Here is a 24,014-nt window from a genome sequence, read left to right as displayed (position 1 = left end):
ATTTAATCATATATTTTATTATATCATCTGACTGCTTTTTGTCATCTCATCTCATTTACCATCACTCTATTTCTTCTTAGATTTTTATTTCCTGAATAAAACACTATCTAATTATATCAATTTCCTCTTCTTTGAGAATGAGTGCCCAACATAAACCTCCCAGGGTACCAGCCTTTCTCCTTCTAGACACATTGTTTGCACTTGCAGTTTGAGTTTAGCTTAGTAACAAAGGGCTACGCTCCAAACATTTTTACAAGGGCATCTAGTTTATTTGTAAATTTTATGTTCTACTTTTGTACTCAAAATAAGAAGGACGAGAACATAGACTTTGGAATTAATTTATCTTCTGTTCTTGAGTTTCAGAACAAAAATCTGAGTAACTTGATTCAAGAACACAAATATGCAATAGCATGTTGACCCATGCAGCTGCTAATATGTGGAGACCACATCCCTTTCCACACCATTCTTGTTTTCTACCTTACAGATATGTTGAGCTTTGATCATACTGAAGAACATTGTTTTATTTGTTTTGAGAACTGACCCCTGTATTTTTATGTGAGTGTAGATGGCCAGCAGTGGCTGTAAATATAAAGACAGTTACTTGCGATCTTGCTTCTACCATGCAAGTTTATATTTGTTTCTTGTGTCTTTTAATGGGTTTTCTCAGACTCCTGGCTTGATGGTAAGGTACCAGCTGATAGCAGAGAATGATGGCCTAACTTGCATATACCCTAGCATCTTGTTGCATTCTTCACTCAAGAAATGAGATCTGTTAAAGCCTGCAGAAATCCCTATAGCTTTTTAGTTACAGTTTATTTCTGATCATTTAGAATCGGAAGGCAACACATAACTTGCAGACTGTATATGGTCCTTAAGCTACTTTTGCCACCTCTACATTCCCTCTACTGATGCAGCCATTATTAAACTAATAAATGCCATTAGAGCAAGAAGAAATTTTGTCTATATGTGTAGTTTGACACTGAAACTAGGCAGCAAACTGGAGGGGGGCATTAAAACTTGCTGCTGAATTTTGGTGGTGGGGACAGTGCAGCTTGCAACAGATTCCACGGGCAAAATTATCTCCCAGACCAATCAAAGCTGCCGCACTCTTTATTTAGAGAGTTGGGTTTCAAACTCGAGAAGCCTTTCCATATCCATATGGTTCCCATTGAACCTGTATTCTTTAAAGAGAATTCTAGAGCACTTTCTAGAATGCATTTTGGTTCATGTATGACAAGTCTGTGCCTTGTTTTTTTCCCCAAACTAAGAGACCTAGGATGCATTCAAAAAAGATGTAAATAATAACAAATTTTATTGAGCAATTCCTAACATGCTTGCATGGGATTCCAGGTTCCTGAGGACACATTGAAGACCCTTTGGTATAGTAGGGGTAGAACCTTTTCAGGGACAATAAAGAGGTACTCTATTTCTTCTTATTGTGAATGTTCCATTCAAAGGTGGAGTATTAAACTGTGTAGGTAGGCTATGATCATAAGTCAGCATGGTGAAAGAATTGCTCTTGAATGATCCGAGGCACAGGGAAGTAAGTACTGAATACTTATTTTGAATGAATTCGTAACATTTGATCAATTTGTCTAAAGTCTTGCACATATTAAATTTTTTCTAATAACTTTCCTTAAAGGATAATTTTAGTCATGCAACTGGATTTTGAGCTTTTATTGTGCATTATTTTGTTCTTCTAAGAAACTGGTTGTCATTCAGAACTCTTTGAGAACAAATGGGACAAGCACTTTTTGTTTTAAGTACACTAATCTGCTTCATGAGGGAGTCTTAATGCTATGAATCTTAAATATTTTTCCCCACCCCAGCCCTCAAAACTATACTATCTCATGAGACCTGTTGTTCTGGTCACTTGAATTTTCTTTCAAGACTCTTATGTCACAGGTGTTTGTCATTTTCTTTGTTTCATTTTGTTTTATTTATTTCTTATTTAGTCAGTAGTGAACCTGATCAGTGAACTGCAAGAACAGATGTGTAGACTTCAGCTGGAGATTAATAGTAAAATCCAGGAAAGAAAATCCCACAGTAGAAAGCCAAGTATGGCGGCACTTGGTCCTCAAGATAGTACAGAGTCGATGACAGAGCTCCCTACACATGTATGAGTAGCAAATGTTATCCTGAGTCTGTGCATTACTGTATTTTGAAGATCAAACTGAACAGTACTAACCATAGCTTGCTGTGAGCAATTGGTATTAATACAGTATGTTAGGTTTTTAGTAGAACAAGTGCTGTGTTAACAATAAACTAAAAAGCCAATTTTACTTGTCATGGCTTTGACAAAATAACAGTATGGCATGACTTCCAAGTGTAAATCAAGCCTTTGCTTCTTACTCTTAGAAAGAACTATGCAAAACTTGAAGAACTGAACTTCAAGGATCAGATGTAACTGTCTAAAGATTGAGAGAGTGTTAATGCAAAAGATATTTTTTAAAATGTGGATTTATTCTAGGGACCATTGAGTGAGACAATGCTTTCCTAATTGCATGTTGGTTGAAATACAGTATGTTGTGGGTTATATTGTTAATGTGTGTTGAATGCAGTTTATACCATAGTACATTTGTTATTGTTTGGAAAGCTTAATAAGCCTCCAGTATATTAGTGAATTAGAGCCATGGTGTACCCTGAAGGGATATGGCCCAGAAGCATGTTAAGGATATTCCATAACTCTTTGCTTTCATAGGTTTCATTAAAAAGAATCTAGCCCATTTATTTCTGAAGATATACAGTAAATGGAAAGCATGAAGGGAGTATTCTGGCTAAAAATGTCGGCGCCATTCAGACTACCTTTTGCACCGAATTGCAACCCAGTTTAAAAGTGGGAAGTTCCCACTGGTGCTGGGTTTTGCACACCTGGATCGGGGTTTTACACACCCGATCCAGGGCAAATCCCCCTCGGCATGGGTTTTCTGAAAGCATCTTTTTGGAAAAACCCAGTGCAAGCAAATGTGAACTTGGCCCTGATCATGATCAGGTCAAGTTCAGGGGGATGACTAAAGGTCAGGGGATGGTAATTTATTTTGACAGATTGTGCAAATGCTACATGCACCAATGAGGGAACCCCTCATCTCCCTCTCTAGGCCCCTGGCTCCTACCCACCCTTGGAAGCCTCACCGGTGGGGAGCTTGGGCAGAGCACTCCTGGGGCCCCTTCTGCCACCTCCTCCTCCTCCCTCTTCCTGGGAGAGTGTGATTTGGCCAGAGAGTGTGCCTTGAACTGTTACTGTGCGGCACGGCGACACTCCATTTCCCTTTCCTCCTCCTGCTTCCCCTACTGGCTGTCTTCCCTTACCCAGGCCTTGCTCGATCCAGCCATGGCAGGGGTCTTTTAGAGACCCTTGGGGGTCCCCCTCCCCTCTGCCATGGCTGGATTGAGCTAGGCTTGGGTAAGGGAAGAAAGCTGGCAGGGGAAACAGGAGGCAGAGGAGGGCCCAGGACTGCTCTGCCCAGGCTCCCCACCAGTGAAGCCTCAAAGGGCGGGTAGGAGCCAGGGGCCTAGAGAGGCAGCTGAGGGGTTCCCTCCCAGGAGCATATAGCATTCGCATAATCTGTCAAAATGATAGAATATGCGAATGTTCCCAATAGATTTTTTTTTAAAGGAGGGGGGGAAACATGTAGCATTTTCTTTTATTTTGTCCTTGCTTTGTATATCAACCCATGTCCTGTTAAAGCCCTGAGAAAATCTCTTGTCTATAGGCATCCATTTAGGGAAATGAGCTATACAATGTCTTAAAATCATAGACACATTATTTTTGTTCATTTTGTGCAATATAAGAGGATCAAATGAATAGACGGGAAGATATAATAAAGCTCCTTCGTGCATTTCTTTGTTTGAATCCCCATAAATTTTGATTGCTTATCCTGTGAAACAAGCACTTCAGTAAAGGCTTTCTGGAATTTATAGAACTGTGTTTGACCAAAAACCACTTCACATGCTGGGCTAAAAGCTACTTTGGTTAAGCTGATGAAGTTGAACAGAAGAGGAATGACATTGGTATGCCTAACATAAGCTCATTTTAAGACTGATTACTAGCTCAGTTTGTTCAAGTTGCAGTGTTGTCTTCTGAACTTTGCAGAATCATATTTTGGAGATGCATGTTTTTAATCTGTTTATGTTGTCTGGTTTTGTTTTAAGTAAGTGTTTTATGCCTTCCATTAAACAAATTACAGATGTTGGTAGCCTGTCTTTGTCAGAAGAACTGAACTAGATAAAGTGGCCCAAGAGATTTCCTAAACATTTTCTAAGTCGTAAATGCATGAATAAGCAGGAAAAGAAGGTGATAGAGGTTTGTTAAGAAAATAGTTTTAATACAAGCAGGCAGCCTTTAAATTGCTGAAATAAGGTTCGGAGTGTGTTTGGAAGGAGAGGAATTAAAAGAATTAATAGAATAATTAGTCAATTTTAAAACAGCTGACTTTTAGCTGGGACTTTTTTAAAAAACTCTAGTGTGTCACTTCTTGCTTGGACCTGGCATTTGACCTGTCCCATTCCATACACCAGATTAAAAGCAGTGTTCTTCCACTGAAAGTGAGACAAGGAAGCAGTTTCTTCATTCTGCCTTTCCATTTTGATGTGAGCCCATAGACTGAACTGATCAACTAACTACATGATCTTTGATTGGCACTGAAGAGGATTGCCTTGAAAACATGATTTGTAAAATGAATTCATACCATGATTTCAAATCACAATGGTTAAACCACCACAGCCTAGAAAAAGGATTGAAGGTATTGGTGTACTGGAGCAAGAGATAAAGAATGGAATGTGCAAGCCCACAGTTGTTTCCACAAGGATTGCTAATGCAGCACCTGAGCTGTGTCAGTATTGTGCAGCAGTCCTTTTATTTTTGGTACAGAGATGCTTTCTTTCCTAATTATAGGATCTACTATACCATTTCCTTCATTTTACCCAAGACCTGTTCATTGTACAGTGGCCCCTTATTATGTGCTGGGGTTTGGTTCCAAGATCTCCCGTGGATAACAAAATCCGTGGATGCTCAAGTCCCATGAAATATAATGACATAGCAAAAAAGTCGCCGCTTTGATCAGGTTTTGGAAAAGCGGGATACAAATAAACTATATTATATTATTATTAAAATGGTGTCCCTTATACAAAATGAAAAATCAAGGTTTGATATTTGAAATTTATACTTTTTTTAACATTTTCAAACCGTGAATGCTTGAATCCATGTATAAAAAATCAGTGTATAAGAAGGGCCAACTGTATTGTCTAAGATCCTATGGTAATACTTATGTAGCTGTCCATCACAAAAGCAGCATTACTTTCTCTGTGCTCATGCATGGAAGCAGTGACAACCAGACTCCCAGCAAAAAGCTGCCTGTTTCTTGAATTCCCAGTTTTCCAGGAGATTCATGGAGACAGACTTTTGTAGGAGAGATGGCTTAGATAGTCACCACTGCCATGAGATGGACAGTTGTCCAAACTGTTCTTCCCATAGTGCTTTGGCTTTGTGAAACCCTCACCCCTGAAGCCAGGCATTTGAGAAATAGGTATTTTACAAAACACAGAGTTCTCCTGCCTCCACGGCCTTTTTGTCCCTTTCCTTTGCCCCAGTAATGTTTTTCCACATCTGCCACCTTTGACTGCTTTATTGGCATAACAACACTGGCAGAGGTGTAGGATCTCAAAACATTCTTCTTTCTCTGAAATTGTCTAAGCTTACAGAAAAGAAAGAAGTTACTTTAATAAGCTATCAGCAAGATGACTTTAATAGGGATCTAGTTTGGGAGATTATTGTATAGAGATTTTAATGCTCACTAGATGGTTTCATCCATATGTCCAGTCTCATGAATAAGATATATTTATCTTTTTCTCCCCTTGCAGAATTTGTTACAGGAACTGAAGCATCTAAAAATTAAAGTTGAAGAGCTAGAAAATGAAAGGACCCAATATGAATGGAAACTGAAAGCAACCAAAGTAAGCAATACCGCACTGTTTTATATATATTGCAGAGATAATCCAGGCTTGCCACAGGATGTACTCAACAGAGAGAGAGAGAGACAACATTTGTGGTAATCCATGAAATGGGGTGATACATATCTTCTCACTTCCAAAGGAATGAAGCGTGCACTTCCCTTCTTCATTTTGCTATACTTATGAGTTGGGTTGCATCATAGGGAAAAGAAAGGAAGAACTCTGTAGAAATTATTGAGCTACGTGGATAGAATTCTTTCTTAATGGCCCTCCTGAACAATAAATTTCAGTGTGGTGTCTGCCCATTGCTATAAACACTTATGTATATAAGTTTTTGTTGTTTAAAATATTCCTGTCATTAAAATGTGATAAAGATGTGCCACAATGCTGGCGCATATGTGAAAAGTATGTCACTTTATCCTCCTATTCTCTTGCATCCTGCTACAAGTTAGTGTCAGTTTTATCTTAAAAGCAAAAGCCAGTCCTCCTGTGGGCTCCTCCATCCAACCCATTGTTCTCTCATTATTTTCTTCAGGTGGTTGGGGTGGCATTGCTTTCCAGGGCTTCCAACACCAGCCTTTCCCAGGCCGACTTGGAGAATATAATGATAAAACATTGGGTCTTTTACATGTCAAGCATCTACACTGGTGTGTGATGGGGAGCATTTGTTCCTTACCAGCCAGTAATTGAAACCATGATGGCTCTACCAATTCTCTAGTAAAAATAGGAACACCTTGGGGTCAAACATCACAGATCCATAATCAGGTCTTCCAACTCCGCCCTCCCCCAATAAGACATCTACATGGGCCTCTGACTTTAGCCAGTTAAATGGGTGCTGCACATGATACTGGTTCACTTTGCTCTGTTGACCTAATCTTCAGTCTCTCTTTATCCCACAATGAGTTAAAATTCAAGAACTGATGCTGTATTTGCCTTCAGTGGAGTTCATGTGAGCTTCATAAAATAGTTTGGGGAGATGAACATTTAAAACACATTCTCCCAGACTGGTATTGCTTTAATCCCATTTGCATTCCACTCCCCATTTGTTCCTGTGTTGTGTGGTATTTGTAGTTTTTATCAAATTTGCCATCTTTTTACAATCAGTAGGCAGATGGAGACTATTCTTATAGATTTGTCCATTTTCTGTACTGAAAAGAATCTTCTGCCCCAGTACCTTGTGAAACAAACAGCATTTCCTCCCACCTTGGTGTCATTTCTACATTTACTAGTCCTTTCACTAACTTTAAAACACAGTACTACTAAGAAAAACAAAAATTAAGATGTTGCTTGTCAGTCATAATAGAAAAAGAAGCTTGTATTTCCAGTTTAACATGTGCTAAAATGAATTGGCCATGGGTGGGCTGGTTCCAACATGAGTTAGAAAAAATATTGGGTCCTTTCATGAATGCTTGTATGTTTACTTCTTTTTGGTAAGCTAGAGATGAACAGAAAGCTAATATTAATCTGTTGTTTCAGGCTGAAATAGCACAACTTCAGGAACAGTTAGCACTAAAAGACTCAGAAATTGAACGACTACAGAGTCAAATCTTGAGGACATCATCAAATAATGAAATTGCAGAAAGAGGTAATCATGCAGGGACACAGAAATAGCAAGGTTGCTTATCAAAATAAGCACTTTAATTTTTGTTGCTCCCAGTCATCCCTAGTTTGTCATTGAGAATCACATATCCTATATTTTGTTTTTGTGTGCCTTCTAGTCTTTTCCAACCTATGGTGACTCTAAGGTAACCCTATCATAAAGGTTGCTTGGCAAGTTTCTTTAGAGAGGGTTTGCTGTTGCCAATTTGTGTGTGACTTGTCCAAGGTCACCCAGCGCATTTCCATGGCTGAGGCTGGATTCAAACCCTGGTCTCCAAAGTCATGGTCCAGTTCTCAAACTACTACAGTATTAATAGACCATGTTTCTCAGTCATCTAAATAATGCCTGTTCATTACTTTGATACAAAGTTCTTTAAAAGCGTTCCTTAATTTAGTAACAACACAGTTCTTTCCCTATATTCTGATTCAGTTATCTGTCAGTAGTCCTCTTTAAATACGCAAATGGTGTTTGATCACTACATGAAGCATTAAACATGTGCGAAGTAATATTTGCAGGTGCAATAGAGTCAAAACTTTCTTGAGGCTTAGCCTAGACCTCCCCGGACAGGTCAAGGAGACTTGCCTAGAGAAAATTTCAACAATGTAAAGATTCTCCTTTTTTAAGCTACTTGTAATTGTGTATTTCTTACTATCGTTCTTCCCTTCCCCAGTACTGAGCTGCTAATGTCATAACTTCACAAATTTGCCAAGGACTGTTGTTGGTAAATGCCGAACAGTTGTGGTTAATATGAACAACAGGTTGTGCAGGACAAGTACTAATAACTATTTGTAAAAGGCAGCATTTATTAAAAACTATCTCTTACTGATCACTATGAATGTGCTTTGTGCATCCTGTCTAGTAATTCATCAGCCTGAATCCTTAAGTTTTTCAACCATTTGAAGTAGGGATCCCTGTATTATTCTTGCAGAAACATTAAAATACTTCCAAAAAGGTAATTAATTATTTTTAGTGGGAATTTGGTTAAAGATGTCTTGACACACACTAGGAATTATGTTGTTTTTTATATATACCGTGACATTGACATTAATTGCAGTTATTTGTCCTGTATGTGCATGTTTGATATAAAAAGGTGTGCATGTGCTACTAGCATATACTGTTTCTCTAACAAAAGTTGGAAGTTTTAGCAAATGTGTTCCTTAATAAAGCCCACTGTAGCATTTGTTGTTGATTTCAAATGAAATAAGGCTCCATATTCTAATTCTCTTAGTTTACAGTCCTTAATGTTCAACCAGTTTAATATTCTATGGTGTGCGATCTACACTGATGGCACTATGTAAATGACAGCAATAAATCCCATTATAGATGGTGCTATATAAACAACAACAACAGTCCTATTGATCTCAACACAGAACGTCTGAGCAAAATACACCTAGGATAGCACTGTAAGGCTACAATCCAATGCACATTTAGAAATAAACACACATAGGATTGCAGTAGAATTCAAAGATAGTCATGTCAGTCTGGAATATCAATATGCAAAGATATCTTGTAGCAACTTTGAAACTGAGAGAAAGGTTGTAGCCTAAGAGGCTAAGTTTACAAAAGCTTATGCTACATTTTCTTTCCTCAGGACTTTACCTCACAAGGCAGTAAATTGCAATGGTTAATAGAGTCTTGTGCTGGGGCCTCTTTTCTGTTGTTCTCTCAGTGGGAGATCATTTGGCAGGTGTTTCTCTTCATTCATGCAAAACCTCCGTATAAATCAATTCTTCTGATTTTGGGTGATCCTTGCAGGCTTTAGGTGTTGTGTAGGTGCCCTTTGCTTGCCACTGATCAGAGAGAAAGTAGTTCCTGGTTGAGGAGACTAGATTAATCACTGGCAGATTAATTGCTTTCATTTGCCAGCACTTAGTCTATGCCCTACCCAGAAAAAGAGCCTATTTCAAGGAAAGACTCCTTTCAATTTATATTTATTTAGTAGAGGTATGTGAGCATGTGTGTATGCCAGTCTAACTAAGCACACACTGGGCAGCACTGGGTGGTACTAGGTGGTCGATGTCAAATGCTGTATGTGATAGGGTATTAGCATGAACAATAGCTGTAATGCCATAAAGATTGTGAAGGTGTGATAAAGAAGAGAGTAGTCCTGATTGTACAATATAGTACTTTTGAGAACACAATTTTAGCAGGATAAAAGCCTAGTGTGATGAAATCCTTGGTTAGTCTCAAAGATCCTCTTTCATAAGATTGCAGTGTTAGTAAAGCTAAATGGACTTGGTAATGTTCACTTAACAAAAAATTGTCACCTAACTTGTTAACATTATAAATTGATAAGAGTTCAGAGTAATATCAAGAGTAATATATTTCTTATTCTTGAATGCATAATCTGATGAAATTGCATCTAATTAATAACTAATATGTGTTTTTTTCCTGCATACTTTATTTGGCTTTCTCCATTTCTTATCGTAGAGGAAGTGTATAGGCGAAGGCTAAAAGAGAAACGTAAGCCTCAAAATTTCACTTCGTTACTTTTCACACAAAAAAAATTATAGCTAAAGTGCACTTCTTCAGCAATAATCATTAAATGTGTCTCTATATTTGGCTGCTGAATCATAATATACAAGATGGATATTTCACTGCTTACAGCAAACAGACAGTTATTAGAATTAAAAAAATTAAGCATGCTTGTTAACAAAAAATAAGCTTTGAAACAAGCTGTGTCAAGGTTGACAGGCTGGATTATTTCAGATTTCAAATCTGAACTGAATCTATCTAGCATTTAAAAGATGTAGAAAATATTTTGGTCATATTTTTTTTTCTTTTTGAAAGAGGTGTTTCTTCTGAAATATGACTATTTGACATTTTCATTTTTGTCATGAAAAAACAAGGGGGGGGGGTCAACTTAAAATTAAGGGAAAAAACCCTTGACATCGTTCTTTTAAAAACCTACAAGTGATAATGAAAATGTCAACCAAATTCTAAAACACCATAAAATGTATTGTTGCCTTTTCTCCTTTAAATCTGTCTGGTTGCTTCTGCATTGCTTGCTATTTTGTGTGGCTTCGTTCTTGTTCTAGCAGGAGAGAGGAGCTGAATCTGTGCAACACCAATATCAAAATGCTGTTGCCTGTTAAAAGTGTAATTAAAATATATAATCCACTAATTATTTCACTCCCATCATAAAATGTTATAATACTTTGGTAAACTGAATAGAATGGTAATCTAAGCTTTTGCTATTTTAAGGAACAAAACATGAATACATATACATATATCTACTAATAATTTTGTGTGCACTGATTATTGCTTTATTCTTCCCTTGTGTGTCACACTGCCATCTTTCCAAATTATACCTCTGGAATGTGAACAAGTTGATTCGCTACTTTTTTAGAGTCTAGGATTTGGGATAATTTTACTTAAAGTGCATGGGAAATGTGTATTGCCTGCACAGTCCCCATAATCAAATCTTTTTATGCACTGTCAACTATATCTTCTTCCCAAGCTATTTAGATGAATCAGAGTTTCAGTAGAAGTTATTGTCTCCAGCTGAAATATAAAAAAATTAAGAACATACCCACTCCAGCACTTGTTGAAGGAGAGCTCCTCTCCACAAGTTATGTATGAGTTTCAATACACTGTGTCACCTTGTGGTGACTACAGTATGAATCAGGTTGCTAGTAAAGGTAATGGTAGTCCCCTGGCATGAATGTCCAGTCATAACTGACTGTAGGGAGCAGTGCTCATCTCCATTACTAATCCAGTGTTGTCTGAGGACTACTCTGGTGGTCATGTGGTGAGCATGACTGCACCAAAAAGTGTTGTCTACCTATTTATCTACTTGCATTTAGAACTGCTAGGTTGGCAAAGCTGAGACTAGTGATGGGAGCTCACCCCATCATGTGGCACTTGGCCTCAAACTGCCAGCCTTCTGATCTTCCAATTGTGAGTGTTGGCATCTTAACCACTAAGCCACTGCATCCCATACCCAGGTTGCTAACCACAACACAAATTGTGCTTACTATGGATAGTAGATGATCATGAATTGACACAACAAGACAACCAACCCCACTGGAAATTGGTTTCTGGTGAATGCTAGGAACAAGAGCCAAATGGTATATTCCTGCTCACACAATAGGATCTCCTTTTCCTCTCTTCCCCTCTACACCCCATAGCTGCTCCACAGGGACTCCTCGTCCCTTTAGAACAATTATTGGGCACATGGAGGCTGGAATGAGAAGAAAGACATTCAACAAAAGGAAATGCATTTTGCTGAAGGACACAACATTGGATTTTACCCACAGAAATTTTCATTGTTTGTTCTAACATAAAGAGAGATGAACATGGTCTAGATAAAATAAGAATGATACCAGTTAATATTTTAGGTACTTCCCTTTTTACGTATTGTGTTATGCAAGTACCATTTTTTAAACGTTTCTGAAGGGTAATACATACAAATGTTTTCCCTTAAATAATGAGATGTGGGATTTTTCTGTTGTTATTTTTTGGGTTTCCTGGCCAGAAAAAAATCCAGGGGGGCCTGCCCTTGCCGGGGGGCCCATCCCCCCCCCCCCGCCCCCCCCGTGAAAAGCAAATACCATGTAAGCTGAAGCCCCATTCAATAGCTCATGCTCGTGGTGGCATGGCACATGCATGTCACGGGTGCATGCACCATTCAGTGAATAGCAGTGCGACTTCCACGTAAACCGGAAGTTGTGTATGGCGCTCCCGCGTATGGAGCGGGCATGCTGTATTTTGTTTGAAAACAGCCTTTTATTTATTTAATTAGCGACCTCATTACTATCCTGCTTTTCTCCCAATATGGGATTACAAATCTATGTAGGTGTAACACTTAAGAATACTTAAGAAAAATTTCATATTTTATTGCCATTCTCGTTTTGTGTGTGTGGGGGGGTTTAACCTATTTGTTTGAGGGGTTGCAATCCATAGAAATCTTTATATTTCCTATGATTTCTCTAAACAGAACATCTGAATTTAGGGGGGAGTTATTTTTCACTTCCACATTAATGAGGAAAAGTGTGGCTTTTTAAAAACAACATGCTGTGTCTTCTTCCGTGGTGCATACCGTTCTTGAGTTTTAAAGCACTTGACAAGACAGGCAGTGTACTGGTCTTAAAAAAGGATGGTCTCCTTCAGTACAAGTTGGTGCATTTTAAAAAATATATTTTTATTACTTTTTAAAATAAAAGAAACAAGAAGTTTTACATATAAACAACTTACAACTTATTTGTTTTATAAATTTTTCCATCATATTTAAAACATATGTACAATCAATCTATACTACAAATCCAATTAATTTCCTAAGAACACCCTACCCAATTCTTTTCTATATTTCTATTTGTGTATCTTGTTTAATCTTTAGATTCAATTATCTTTCCCCTTTCTTCTCTCTTCAATTATATTGGTTTCTTTTCTTTTGACTCTTAATTATTTTTCTTTCCTCTTCTATTTGTCAAGTGAAGGCTACTTTCCCACTATTTTCCACAACAGTTTTCGTCCATCTCAGAATTTTTGAGTTATCAAAATTTCTCTCTCATATATATATATATATATATATCACAATATATAAGGGGGAAAGAAAAAAATTACTTTTCCATTCTAATATACCTTTTCTTTTTTCATTTATCCGTAATTGCTATAGTTGCTATTTTACCACATTTCTTCCTTATGTAAACATAAACCTTTTCCCATTCTTTTATTGTGACATCTTTTACCCCATCTTCAATTTCTTGATAATAAATCTAATTCCATCATCTCATATAGGTTAATAACCCATTCATCACAAATTGGTGCATTTTGAAGACATCCTCTGAAGTCCTCTCCCAACTATCTCCCATTATAAAGATGGCTACTGGTAGAAGGATTATTTCACACATGCTACCTATAGACAACAACCTTTATATTCTCTCATTTCTTTTTAAATTATGGATAAATTTATTTGCTTCTGCTACCACACTTCTTTTATTCAGCTGTTTTTGTTATCAGTTGAATCTCAGAAATCTCAGTAGAATGTGGGTGTCCATTTATGCAACAAGGTTTTTAATCCCTTCCTCTTCAATGAGCTGTATTCCCCTTCCCCTTTTTCAAGTTCAGAAGAACCACAAGAAGAAAATTAATTTGTGACATGAAAGGAGAAGCTGACTGCATCTGACCCATTGGCAGTTTGTAATATAATTTTTATTGTTGTATTTGCTTGTGACTCTGGAAGTGGCAAGTAGGTTGCTAAATAAATAACAGCATCTCCAGACACTGATATGATGAGAAATCCTAATCTAAGAACAGTGAATCTCAAGCTGTCTGATGTAGGGGACCAGAAGTCCCCCCCCCCCCAATATATCAGGAACTAGTAGTATATTTGTGCCCATAGGCTATAATTACTTTTGTTTTTTCTTTCTTGGAAACTCACTGGGGACCAGTAGCCAGTGGCTTGGGGACTGGCATCAGTTCATGGACCATGACTTCAAGTAGCACTGATCTAGTACTCAGAAATTTCCGCCCATGAAAGCAGTTGCCACATTTAAGCAGAAGAGAGACAGTCTGTGTAGTCACTGCTCTTGGTCAATTTTATTTTTTGTTCTTTAAAGATTGCCAGAAGTATTTCTGTTCAGAGATAATAACATATGAGGATATTTTCCCTCCTAAGTTCTGACATTTTTCTTTTAGATCAAGAAGTACAACGTCTGAAAGTAGGAATGGAATCATTGCTAGCTGCAAATGAAGAAAAGGTAAGAAAACAGTAATGGGCATTGCAGATGCTTGGTGGCATCCTGTTCAGTATTTATGATGTTGTAAGCTAGATTTACAACCTTATAAATTTTGCAATTCACATTTACAATTGTGCATCATTGCCCCACCACAAATGCACCCTCCCCTATGAAATCCACCTTATCAGGTTGCTGCTGGTCATCACATTAGTCACTGCTTATCACACCAGAACTCACTGGTGGGAGGGAGCTGGACAGGTCATCCTTGTTAGTATGGCTGCCTGACCTTTAAGATATGAGTTTAATGAAAGATTTAAACTCATTAATAATCACAAATCCTTTATAAAAACTAAAAAATGTAGATCATAAAAATATTTCTTCTCTGTATTTTGTGAAATATGCCTGAAGATTCTTGCTGTCCCCTTTTCATGAGAAAGATTGGATATAAATAAAGTAAAATGTTGTCACATGCCTTAGACTAAGAAAAAAGAGGCATTAAAGAAGAAGGATGTAATTAGTAAAATGTAGTTATTCTTTGCCCAGCACTTGGGAAATCATAATTATCACTCTTCATAATCTAGTGCTCCATTATTAGCATAACTAGTTTATTATGCTACACACCCTGATATCCTAAAGTTTCTCATGACTCGCACCTACTTGTCACACCTATTTTCTTGAAGGAAGTGCCATAGTGAGAATTTAATCATAGGATAGCCTTGACCCCTCTCAACTTTCAGTTACTGGAAATGACATAAAGCAGGTGATGTCCCATGAGAAGGGGGAAATTACATCTGACCTCTGTCAAACAAGGTGCCAGTACTCAAGCTGGATATCACCCCATGACTATTTCCTACCACAGAGAGAGTGTGTGTACAATTCACCCACCCTGCGAATATGATCCTCATCAGTATGACTTTGGGGAATTGTATGTATCAAGCTTTATTTTTTATTATTAACTTGCATGCCTCTGTGTCTTCATGCTGCATTCACATGGCATTTTAAAACAACTACAGAGAAGAGAATTAGTATCACTTTACTGCTGGTTTCTGTTGCTCTCCTATTTCCAAAGCATTATTATGCCACATAGAAGTCAATTATTGTGGTGATGCAAGCCTGGTGCTATGTTTCTCTAAAGAGGATGGACCTGGATGCATAACTGTCTACAAGAAAAAGAAATAGAGCAAACTTTTAGTCACACAAATAATGGTGAGCCTGATGTACAACTTATTGGGTAGCATTGCCAGATCTCAGGGCCTGCCCCTAAATGTTTAGTTGTTGTGGGTCATCTCCAGGCAGGCGATAGTGTTACAATTTCTCCAGCTTTCGTGGGGGGGATGCTCATCTCTGGGCAAGAGGAAAGGAGTGCAAATCTACCAGTAGAATCGACCCAGTTCTATCTTAAATTCTTATTAGAAAATAAGATTCCTAGTGTGACCTTCGTGGTTTTTGTCTGAGGCGGGTAGGATCAGAAAACAGCTAACTTTTGTGCAAGAGAAAGATGTTTGAAATATGTTCTCAGTACTAATTGACTAATTGTTCATTGTGCTTTCAATTTATTTTATATCTTGTACAATGATTTTACTGGGTCTCTGGACTGTAATAAAGAAATGAACTGAGTGCAAATCTTCAGCTCAGCTAATAGAGCATCAATTTGCTACAGACTGTAAAGTTTAATGGATATTATGCTGCAACATGGAAAGATTTCTATGTGAGAGGGGGTTGTCTTATGTATTTACTTACTAAATTTTCTTGTTTCTTCCCGGTCATGTGATGCCAGGGCTCACCCTCATTCTGCATCTACCTTCTGGCTAGAAGCAAGTAGGCAAGATTAGAAGTTCCTTATTTCATCTTCCTGAGTCAGTGAGAAGAAATAAAATCATTTCGTTTAACCATGATCTAGGAACAGCTGTGTTAAACAAGATTTCTTTCTTAAAAAATATTCTCTGTGTGTGTGTGTGTGCGCGCGCGCGCGCGCGTGTGTGTGCGTGTGTTTCTGTGACAAGCTGTAAACAACTGTGACTGGTATTTCATGGCATCTCCAAGGGCCATCCCTAGATCTTGGGGTTTGACTTGGAAAACTCAGAGCCTGGGACAACCTTGAATAGGCAACCTTGTTCATAAATTGTGTTTTCTGTCACTTGTTCTTTTGTAAATCTCCTTTGCTTCTCTTATGCCTGTTGTTTAGGCATTACTGTTTTATTGTTTCTGTCCCCATCCTTATTTACTTGTGGCACAAGATCTAAGCTGTTTTCTGTCAACATAGTGCTTCTGTACCTGGGAATTTGTTCCCAGAGAAAATGCAATCTTCCCAAAGTAAGCCTTGTTGGGAATAGGGAGCACATCCACTGATGGCAGAAGCACTGTTAGAGTAGTCTGATGTGGCAATTCCAGGCTTAACTTATCTGGTTAAAACAATGGCCAAAAACACTGTTTCTACACCCACTTTGATGCAGTAACTATTACATATCCGGTAAACACTGAGACAATCTTTCTAATAATATCAAGTGTGCTTACTATTGGTTCTGTGATTTGTTGTTAACTGACCTCGAGTCAATCTTGATTCATGGTGACCCTATGGATGAGACATGTCCAAGACCTTCTGTCCTCCACTGCTCTGCTTAATCCCTGCAACTCCATACCCGTGACCTCCTTAATAGAGTCCATCCATCTGGCATGTGATTTTCCTGTCTTCCTATTTCCTTCCAGCTTTCCCAGCATTAATGTCTTTTCCAATGAATCCTTCCTTCTCATGATGTGTCCAAAGTACGACAGCCTCAGTTTGGTCTTCTTGGTTTCCGGGAAGGTTTCTGGCTTGATCTGCTCATTTGTTTGTCTTTTTGGCTGTCCATGGAATCCTCAGCACTCTTCTCCAGCACCACATCTCAAATGAATAGATTTTCTTCCTATCTTCTTTCTTAACGGTCCAGCTCTCACATCCATAGATGGTAATAGGGAATACAGTGGTGTGTATGATTATAACTTTTGTGCTCAGTTGTATATCTTTCCATTTTAGAAGCTTTTCTAGTTTTTTCATATCCACTCCCCCCCCCCCCCCGCCAAATTCTTCTTCTGATTTCCTGGCTGCAGTCCCCATTTCTATCAATGTTTGATCTCAGGTATGGGGATTCTTTTGCTATTTCTATTTCTTCATTGTCTAGGTTGAACTTGTGAAGGTCCTCGGTGGTCATTATTTTTTATTTCTTCATGTTCTACATTAAGCCTGACTTTGCCCTTTCTTCTTTGATCTTTCTTTGTAGATGTTCCAGGTCTGTGAGCTTTTCTGCTAGTACTATAGTGTCATCTGCATATCTTAAATTGTTGATATTCCTTCCTCCTATTTTCACGCCTCCTTTTCCTGTGTGCAAGCCTGCATATCTTATAATGTGTGTGTGTGTGTGTGTGTGTGTGTGTGTGTGTGTGTATACACACACACACCGCTCACACACCACACACACACACACACACACACACACACACATATACATTATAAGGAAAGCAGGCTTGGACAGAGGAAAAGGAGGTGTGTGGGTGTGGGCGTGTTTTTAAAAATCCGTGAAGTCAAAACTTGTTGAAAGATTTTCAGCATCCATGTGAGTTCCTTTGATGGTAATGGTGGTGATATCATCATCATCATCATCATCATCATCATCATCATCATCATCATCTATTAAGAACAGGTACCAAAAGGTTGATGGGCAGCATTCAGCTGAGTTGTGTCACGGGGGGATGCAGATCACACTAGGTGACATCCCAGAAAGGGGATGACACCTGGTCAGCCCCCCTCCACCTCCTTGCTCATGCAAGCGCCTCCCTCTGCCTCTCTGCCCACATGCGTGCACACTGCTCCTTTCCCCCATGCACGCTCTGACCCCCAAACACTGTCCTGTCCTTTTCCTTATCAGAAAAAGCACAGGCTGGCTCAGGGAGAGGAAGCGCACACTGTCCCTGGAAGGCTCATCCCCCCAAACCGAACTGGCTGTCCCGCCCCCTAGAAGTCCCCCTCAAGTTTTTTTTCCTTTTGTGCATGAGTTTTTACACAGTAGCAATTCCATGACCACCATGAGTAGAAAATGTCTGCAGGCCCTGTCCCCAAAACCCAGCCAATTGTCCCACCCTCCAGAAGTCTCCTCCCCCCAATTTAGTTAAATTTTTTTCTTTTGTTCATGAGTTTTTACACAGCAGCAATTCCATGACGACAATGAGTAGAAAAAGTCTGATTGGCCTGATGATACCACCAGCAGATAAAAAGAATTGATATTTTGGAATTTTTAACTTTTTGCCAGACATATTTCCCTTCTTTTTATTTCATTTTAGGATCGTCGGATAGAAGAGTTAACTGTTTTGCTAAGCCAGTACCGAAGAGTGAAAGAGATCATGATAGCAGTACAAGGTATAATCAGTGGGTAATACACTACGTGAAATGTACTTCCAAATTTTTGAGCATCATTAGTCTGGCCCTCAAAAGAATGTCATGAAGTGAAGCAGACAAATTAGTTCACTATGGGTGGATCAATCCTGTGTTCAAATTTTGTTGAAAAATCCTGCCCCCCCCCCCCCCCCCCCCCAAAAAAAACCCCTAACGCGCTAACCTTAGTGCACCTTTGCTGTGATGTGGCAGTGCCACTTCTGGTCACCACCACGACGGCGTAAAGTTGGTTCTTAGTGGAAGACCAAGGATTCCAGTTGAGGATCTTGTGAGCTGTTGGCAAAACCCAGTCTCTTCATGAATCTGCATAAGTATGCAAGGTACATTTTTGTAGTTCAGAGTTGCAAAGTGTGCATTTCCTTCATTACCCATTTCTTTTCCTTTCCTGCTGGTTAGATAATATAAACTCATGTTGCCTTGTATTACATTACTTTTAGTAATTATTATGTATTATTTAGTATGTATATTAACATATTTTGTAAACATTACATATGTCTAAGTAGTGAAGGTGTTTAATTTAATTAACATATTAAAGGACTCCACATTAACCCTTAATACGCATATTAAGTTTGTTAGCATATTGAGCAAAGAGGGCTTGGGCCAGTGAGAAATGACAAGCTTTATTCAGTTGTGCTTTTGAACTTATGTTTTATGTAAAGATATGAAAAGATATGAAAAGTAATGTGGAAACATCCCACTTCTTCCTCTGGGGATGCTTTGTTCTCTGGAGGCTTAAATAGGGTTAGCTTGCATGGCAGCACAGAAAACATGGGATGTGGGGCTGTAGGAAGCTTTTTCTCAGAGGGATATTGAACTGTTGGCCTTCTCCTTGTTCTTTACTTTATACAGCTTGGCCATGGCGTAATTCAACTGGATGTTTAAGGAAATGTATGGCATCCCTCTGAAACTTTTGCCAATGAATGCATAGCATTCTTCCCTGCAATAAACAATTTATTGGACTGAATAGCCATTGTGGTCTCTTCCAACTCTATGATTCTATGATTCTTTGCAATAACAGTTCCTATGGAACTGATTTCCTCTGTGTGTGTGTGATTTGTGTCTGACTGCTAGCACTTTATCTTTGGCCAGTTTCTCCATATTGTTCCATGTGTGTTGGGCAAGAAAATGCAATGCTTGGCTCATTGTATTTCTCCAGCATCAAAAAAAAAAAAAAATACTCGCATCAATTGCAAAGTCAGTCCAGTATGATGGCCACCTTGGGTAATCTCATTTGCTTGTGAAGGTGGCTGAGTTCTCCTGGAGTTTGTAATACAGTGGAAAGGAGAAGCCAGGCATAGTCAAACAGTGAAAAAGAAAAATGGGAGGTGTCTCAAGAAACCAGGATGGATGACTAAGGAACTTTCAACCGAGCTAAGTTTTAAATGGAGCATGTATAAGAAATGGAAAAAGGGGGAAATCACGAAAAAGGAATTCAAAGAAATAGGAGTCATGTGTAGGGGTAAAGTCAGAAAAGCTAAAGCACAGAATGAACTCAGGCTTGCTAGAGAGGTTAAAGACAACAAAAAGGGCTTTTTTGGATATGTCCGCAGCAAAAGTAAGAAGAAGGAAATGGTAGGGCCACTGCGTCGAGAGGATGGCAAAATGCTAACAGAAGACAGAGAAAAGGCAGAATTACTCAACACCTTCTTTGCCTCAGTCTTCTCAGAAAAGGCAAAGGGTGCTCAACCTGAGGATAATGGAGCAGAGGACAGAATAGGGGAATTTCAGCACAGAATAAATAAAGAGATAGTAAAGGAACACCTTGTTAATCTAAATGAATTTAAGTCTCCAGGACCAGATGAACTCCATCCAAGGGTATTAAAAGAACTGGAAAATGTAATATCGGAGCCATTGGCAATAATCTTTGAAAACTTGGAAAACAGGAGAAATCCCAGCAGACTGGAGGAGGGCAAACGTTGTCCCCATCTTCAAAAAGGGGAAAAAAGAGGATCCCAACAATTATCGTCCAGTTAGTCTGACATCAATACCAGGAAAGATTCTAGAGCAGATAATTAAACAAAGAGTCTGTGAACATCTAGATAGCAATTCCATAATCACAAAAAGTCAACATAGGTTTCAGAGAAACAAGTCATGCCAGACAAATCTAATCTCTTTCTTTGATAAAATTACCAGCTTGTTAGATGAAGGGAATGCTGTGGATATAGTATATCTTGATTTCAGTAAGGCCTTTGACAAGGTTTCCCATGACATTCTTGCAAACAAGCTTGTAAAATGTAGACTAGACAAGGTAACTGTTACATGGATTTGTAAGTGGTTGACCGGCCGAACCCAAAGGGTGCTCAACAATGGCTCCTTTTCATCCTGGAGAGAAGTGACCAGTGGGGTCCCACAGGGCTCTGTCCTGGGTCCAGTGTTATTCAACATCTTTATCAATTGGGAGCATACTTATCAAATTTGCAGATGACACCAAATTAGGAGGAATAGCTAATACCCCAGAGGACAGGATCAACATTCAAAATGACCTGAATAGACTAGAATGCTGAGCCAAAGCTAACAAAATGAAATTCAACACGGTGAAATGTAAGGTATTGCACTTAGGGCGGAAAAAATAAAATGCACAAATATAGGATTAGGGACACCTGTCTGAATGAAACTACGTGTGAAAGGGATCTGGGAGTCCAAGTAGACCACAGGTTGAACATGAGTGAACAGTGTGATGCGGCTGCTAAAAAGGCCAATGCAATTTTAGGCTGCATCAATAAAAGTATAGTGTCTAGATCAAGAGAAGTAATAGTGCCACTATATTCTGCTCTGGTCAGGCCCCACCTGGAATATTGTGTCCAGTTCTGGGCGCCACAATTCAGAAAGTACATTGAGAAACTGGAGCGTGTCCAAAGGAGGGCGACAAAAATGGTGAAGGGTCTGGAAACCATGCCCTATGAGGAACGATTTAGGGAGCTGGGGATGTTTAGCCTGGAGAAAAGAAGGTTAAGAGGTGATATGATAGCCCTGTTTAAATATTTGAAAGGATGTCATATTGAGGAGGGAGCAAGCTTGTTTTCTGCTGCTCCAGAGAACAGGACCCGGAACAATGGATGCAAGCTACAGGAAAAGAGATTCCACCTGAACATTAGGAGGAACTTCCTGACAGTAAGGGCTGTTTGACAGTGGAGTGCATTCCCTCGGAGGGTGATAGTCTCTCCTTCCTTGGAGGTCTTTAAACAGAGGCTGGATGGCCATCTGTCAGGGATGCTTTGATTTGGATTTCCTGCATGGCAGGGGGTTGGACTGGATGGCCCTAGTGGTCTCTTCCAACTCTACGATTCTATGATTCTATGAGTTGTAATAAACACAGAACAATTGTCTATTGGTAGTTGATCTTCTTCTGACCTTACTTTGGAGACAAGTGGGTCCGGGTTCTCACTATAATGTTGTGCAGCTACTTGGGTGTTAAATTCCTCTTTAGGCTCTGCTTGGCATTTGTGCAAAAAGTTTTGCCAGCAGTTGCTCATTGCTGGAGATGTGGACTGCTTGTGGTCTTCCAGATGCTGTTGGATTGCAACCCTAATCTGGCCTAATCAACATAACTGGTGGTAAAGAATGATGGGAGTTGTAGGCCAACAATACTGGGAGGCCCTATCAGTGCAGTGTAGTACACTAATTTTTAAAAATAGATTGTACATGGATCAGTAACTTTGATGTGCATTCTTAGATGCATTCCATTTGTTCTTAAATAACATGCACACAGCAAGGCACAGGTAGGACAACATGTCTATGCTGACCATCTTGCTAGGCAGCATTTAGCTAGACAGTGCTTGATTCATTATTAAGCAACTGCCTATGTTCCTAGGTGGTAATGTTGCAGACTTTTTGGGATTTCCATGGGATTCAGCAAAACTAATAGAGAGAATGAATTTACTGCCCACTAAAGACTGTTTATCCTTATTTGGTCATGTAGCCTTCTGTCACTTTAAAGGAGGCATAATAAAATTATTAGAGTGAAGTTTTTTGAAAGACATTTTGTCTACTATAGCATTTTTCCTTGCCTGACTAGACTGCTGCATAAAATGTTACACTTCCTGTCTGAATTTAAAATAAAGCAGCCAAGAAGAGAACACATAGAAAAGCAATTTTGAAAAGTTGACTTTAAAGATGGGGGGACCAGGGCAGCATCCTACAAACACAGTTTTAAACAGATGGACACATACCAAAATCATTTAAATCCTAAGGGTACTCTTCCTTTATAAATCCAGTAATGGGAGTCGAAAGACTAATGGATTTCCAAGGCCAATTTCCACCCTTTAAACTCTGATTTTTTAAATGAGCCTCCACTTGCTATGACTATGTAGCTTTCAGTACTATCGTCACACTTTTTGCTAAAGATGGGAATGTTGCTGAGACGATAAAGAAGTGGAAACTCAGAAGCTATTTTAAACAATCAACTTTCCTATAATGTGATAGTCATTAAGACCAGCCAAACCCTCCTTTAACTCTTCTTAATAATAGGTCTAACATGAAAATAATATTAAATTGCTATCCTTTTTCCAGACTGTACAGAAGATATATGAAAAGCTGGAAGTAATTTTCTTGCTTTGTAACCTATCCTGCATTTCTCGAAACATAATATGTCAAATTGATGGTATTGGGCAATATTTTGTTCCACACATTTATATTTTCCAGTGACATAATGTACATTTAAAGATCTCACTTGATACAGAATACATTGTGACCCAGTTTGCTATAATTAACTACAGAACATTTGGCTAATATATATACCTAAAACTGAATTGACCATGTCTTCTCCCCCCCCCCAACCTCCACCAATAGTACAGTAGTACAGAATTCCTCCAGACTTTAGAACCTGGCCAGAGCACTTAACATTACAAAACTGCCAGCAGAAAAGGTTTTTGTTTAACACTAAATTTCTGTTAATCATCACTGAAAGAAATAATATGCCAAAATTCTTGTTGCCCAATGCTGAGTAGCTCTCAAATGAGACAGTACCATGCTTTACAGACATGGACATTCTATTGTGTTTATTGTATAGAGCTATCTCAGTTGTATTACATAGCATTACTAAAGTTGTTGACTTGTTTTGTATAAACTGATTCTTAGTATGTTTAAGATTGTGGTAATTTTTATGTATCTTAAATCTTTTAACCATATTCAGTTCTAAATTTTAATTTTCAATCCATTTTAGAGAAACATGTTCTATTTATTGAACTTAGAATATGTACAGGTTGAGTCTCCCTTATCCAAAATGCTTGGAACCAGAAATGTTCTGGATTTTGGATTTTTTTAAATTTTGGAATACTTACATATATATAATGAGATATCTTGGAGAAGGGATCCAAGTCTAAACATGGCAGGGGGTTGGACTGGATGGCCCTAGTGGTCT

The 24,014-nt window shown here is 38.7% G+C and overlaps 1 protein-coding gene across 1 annotated transcript in view; it reads left to right on the top strand.

The window, feature by feature from the left end:
- The window catches only part of PPFIBP2 (PPFIA binding protein 2), a 198,400-nt gene that overhangs the window by 129,575 nt on the left and 44,811 nt on the right, over window positions 1–24,014 (top strand). The window contains exons 7-12 of the mRNA XM_042454773.1: window positions 1,956–2,117; window positions 5,860–5,952; window positions 7,426–7,534; window positions 9,980–10,012; window positions 14,189–14,250; window positions 18,544–18,619. Of these exons, the coding sequence (XP_042310707.1) occupies window positions 1,956–2,117; window positions 5,860–5,952; window positions 7,426–7,534; window positions 9,980–10,012; window positions 14,189–14,250; window positions 18,544–18,619 (535 nt within the window). The remainder of the gene's footprint in view (window positions 1–1,955; window positions 2,118–5,859; window positions 5,953–7,425; window positions 7,535–9,979; window positions 10,013–14,188; window positions 14,251–18,543; window positions 18,620–24,014) is intronic.

The sequence above is a fragment of the Sceloporus undulatus genome, chromosome 1 (genome assembly GCF_019175285.1).
Source record: "Sceloporus undulatus isolate JIND9_A2432 ecotype Alabama chromosome 1, SceUnd_v1.1, whole genome shotgun sequence".
Classification (NCBI taxonomy): domain Eukaryota; kingdom Metazoa; phylum Chordata; class Lepidosauria; order Squamata; family Phrynosomatidae; genus Sceloporus; species Sceloporus undulatus.
The sequence above is the reverse complement of the archived record's forward strand: the minus strand, read 5'-3'. Positions and strand labels throughout refer to the sequence as shown.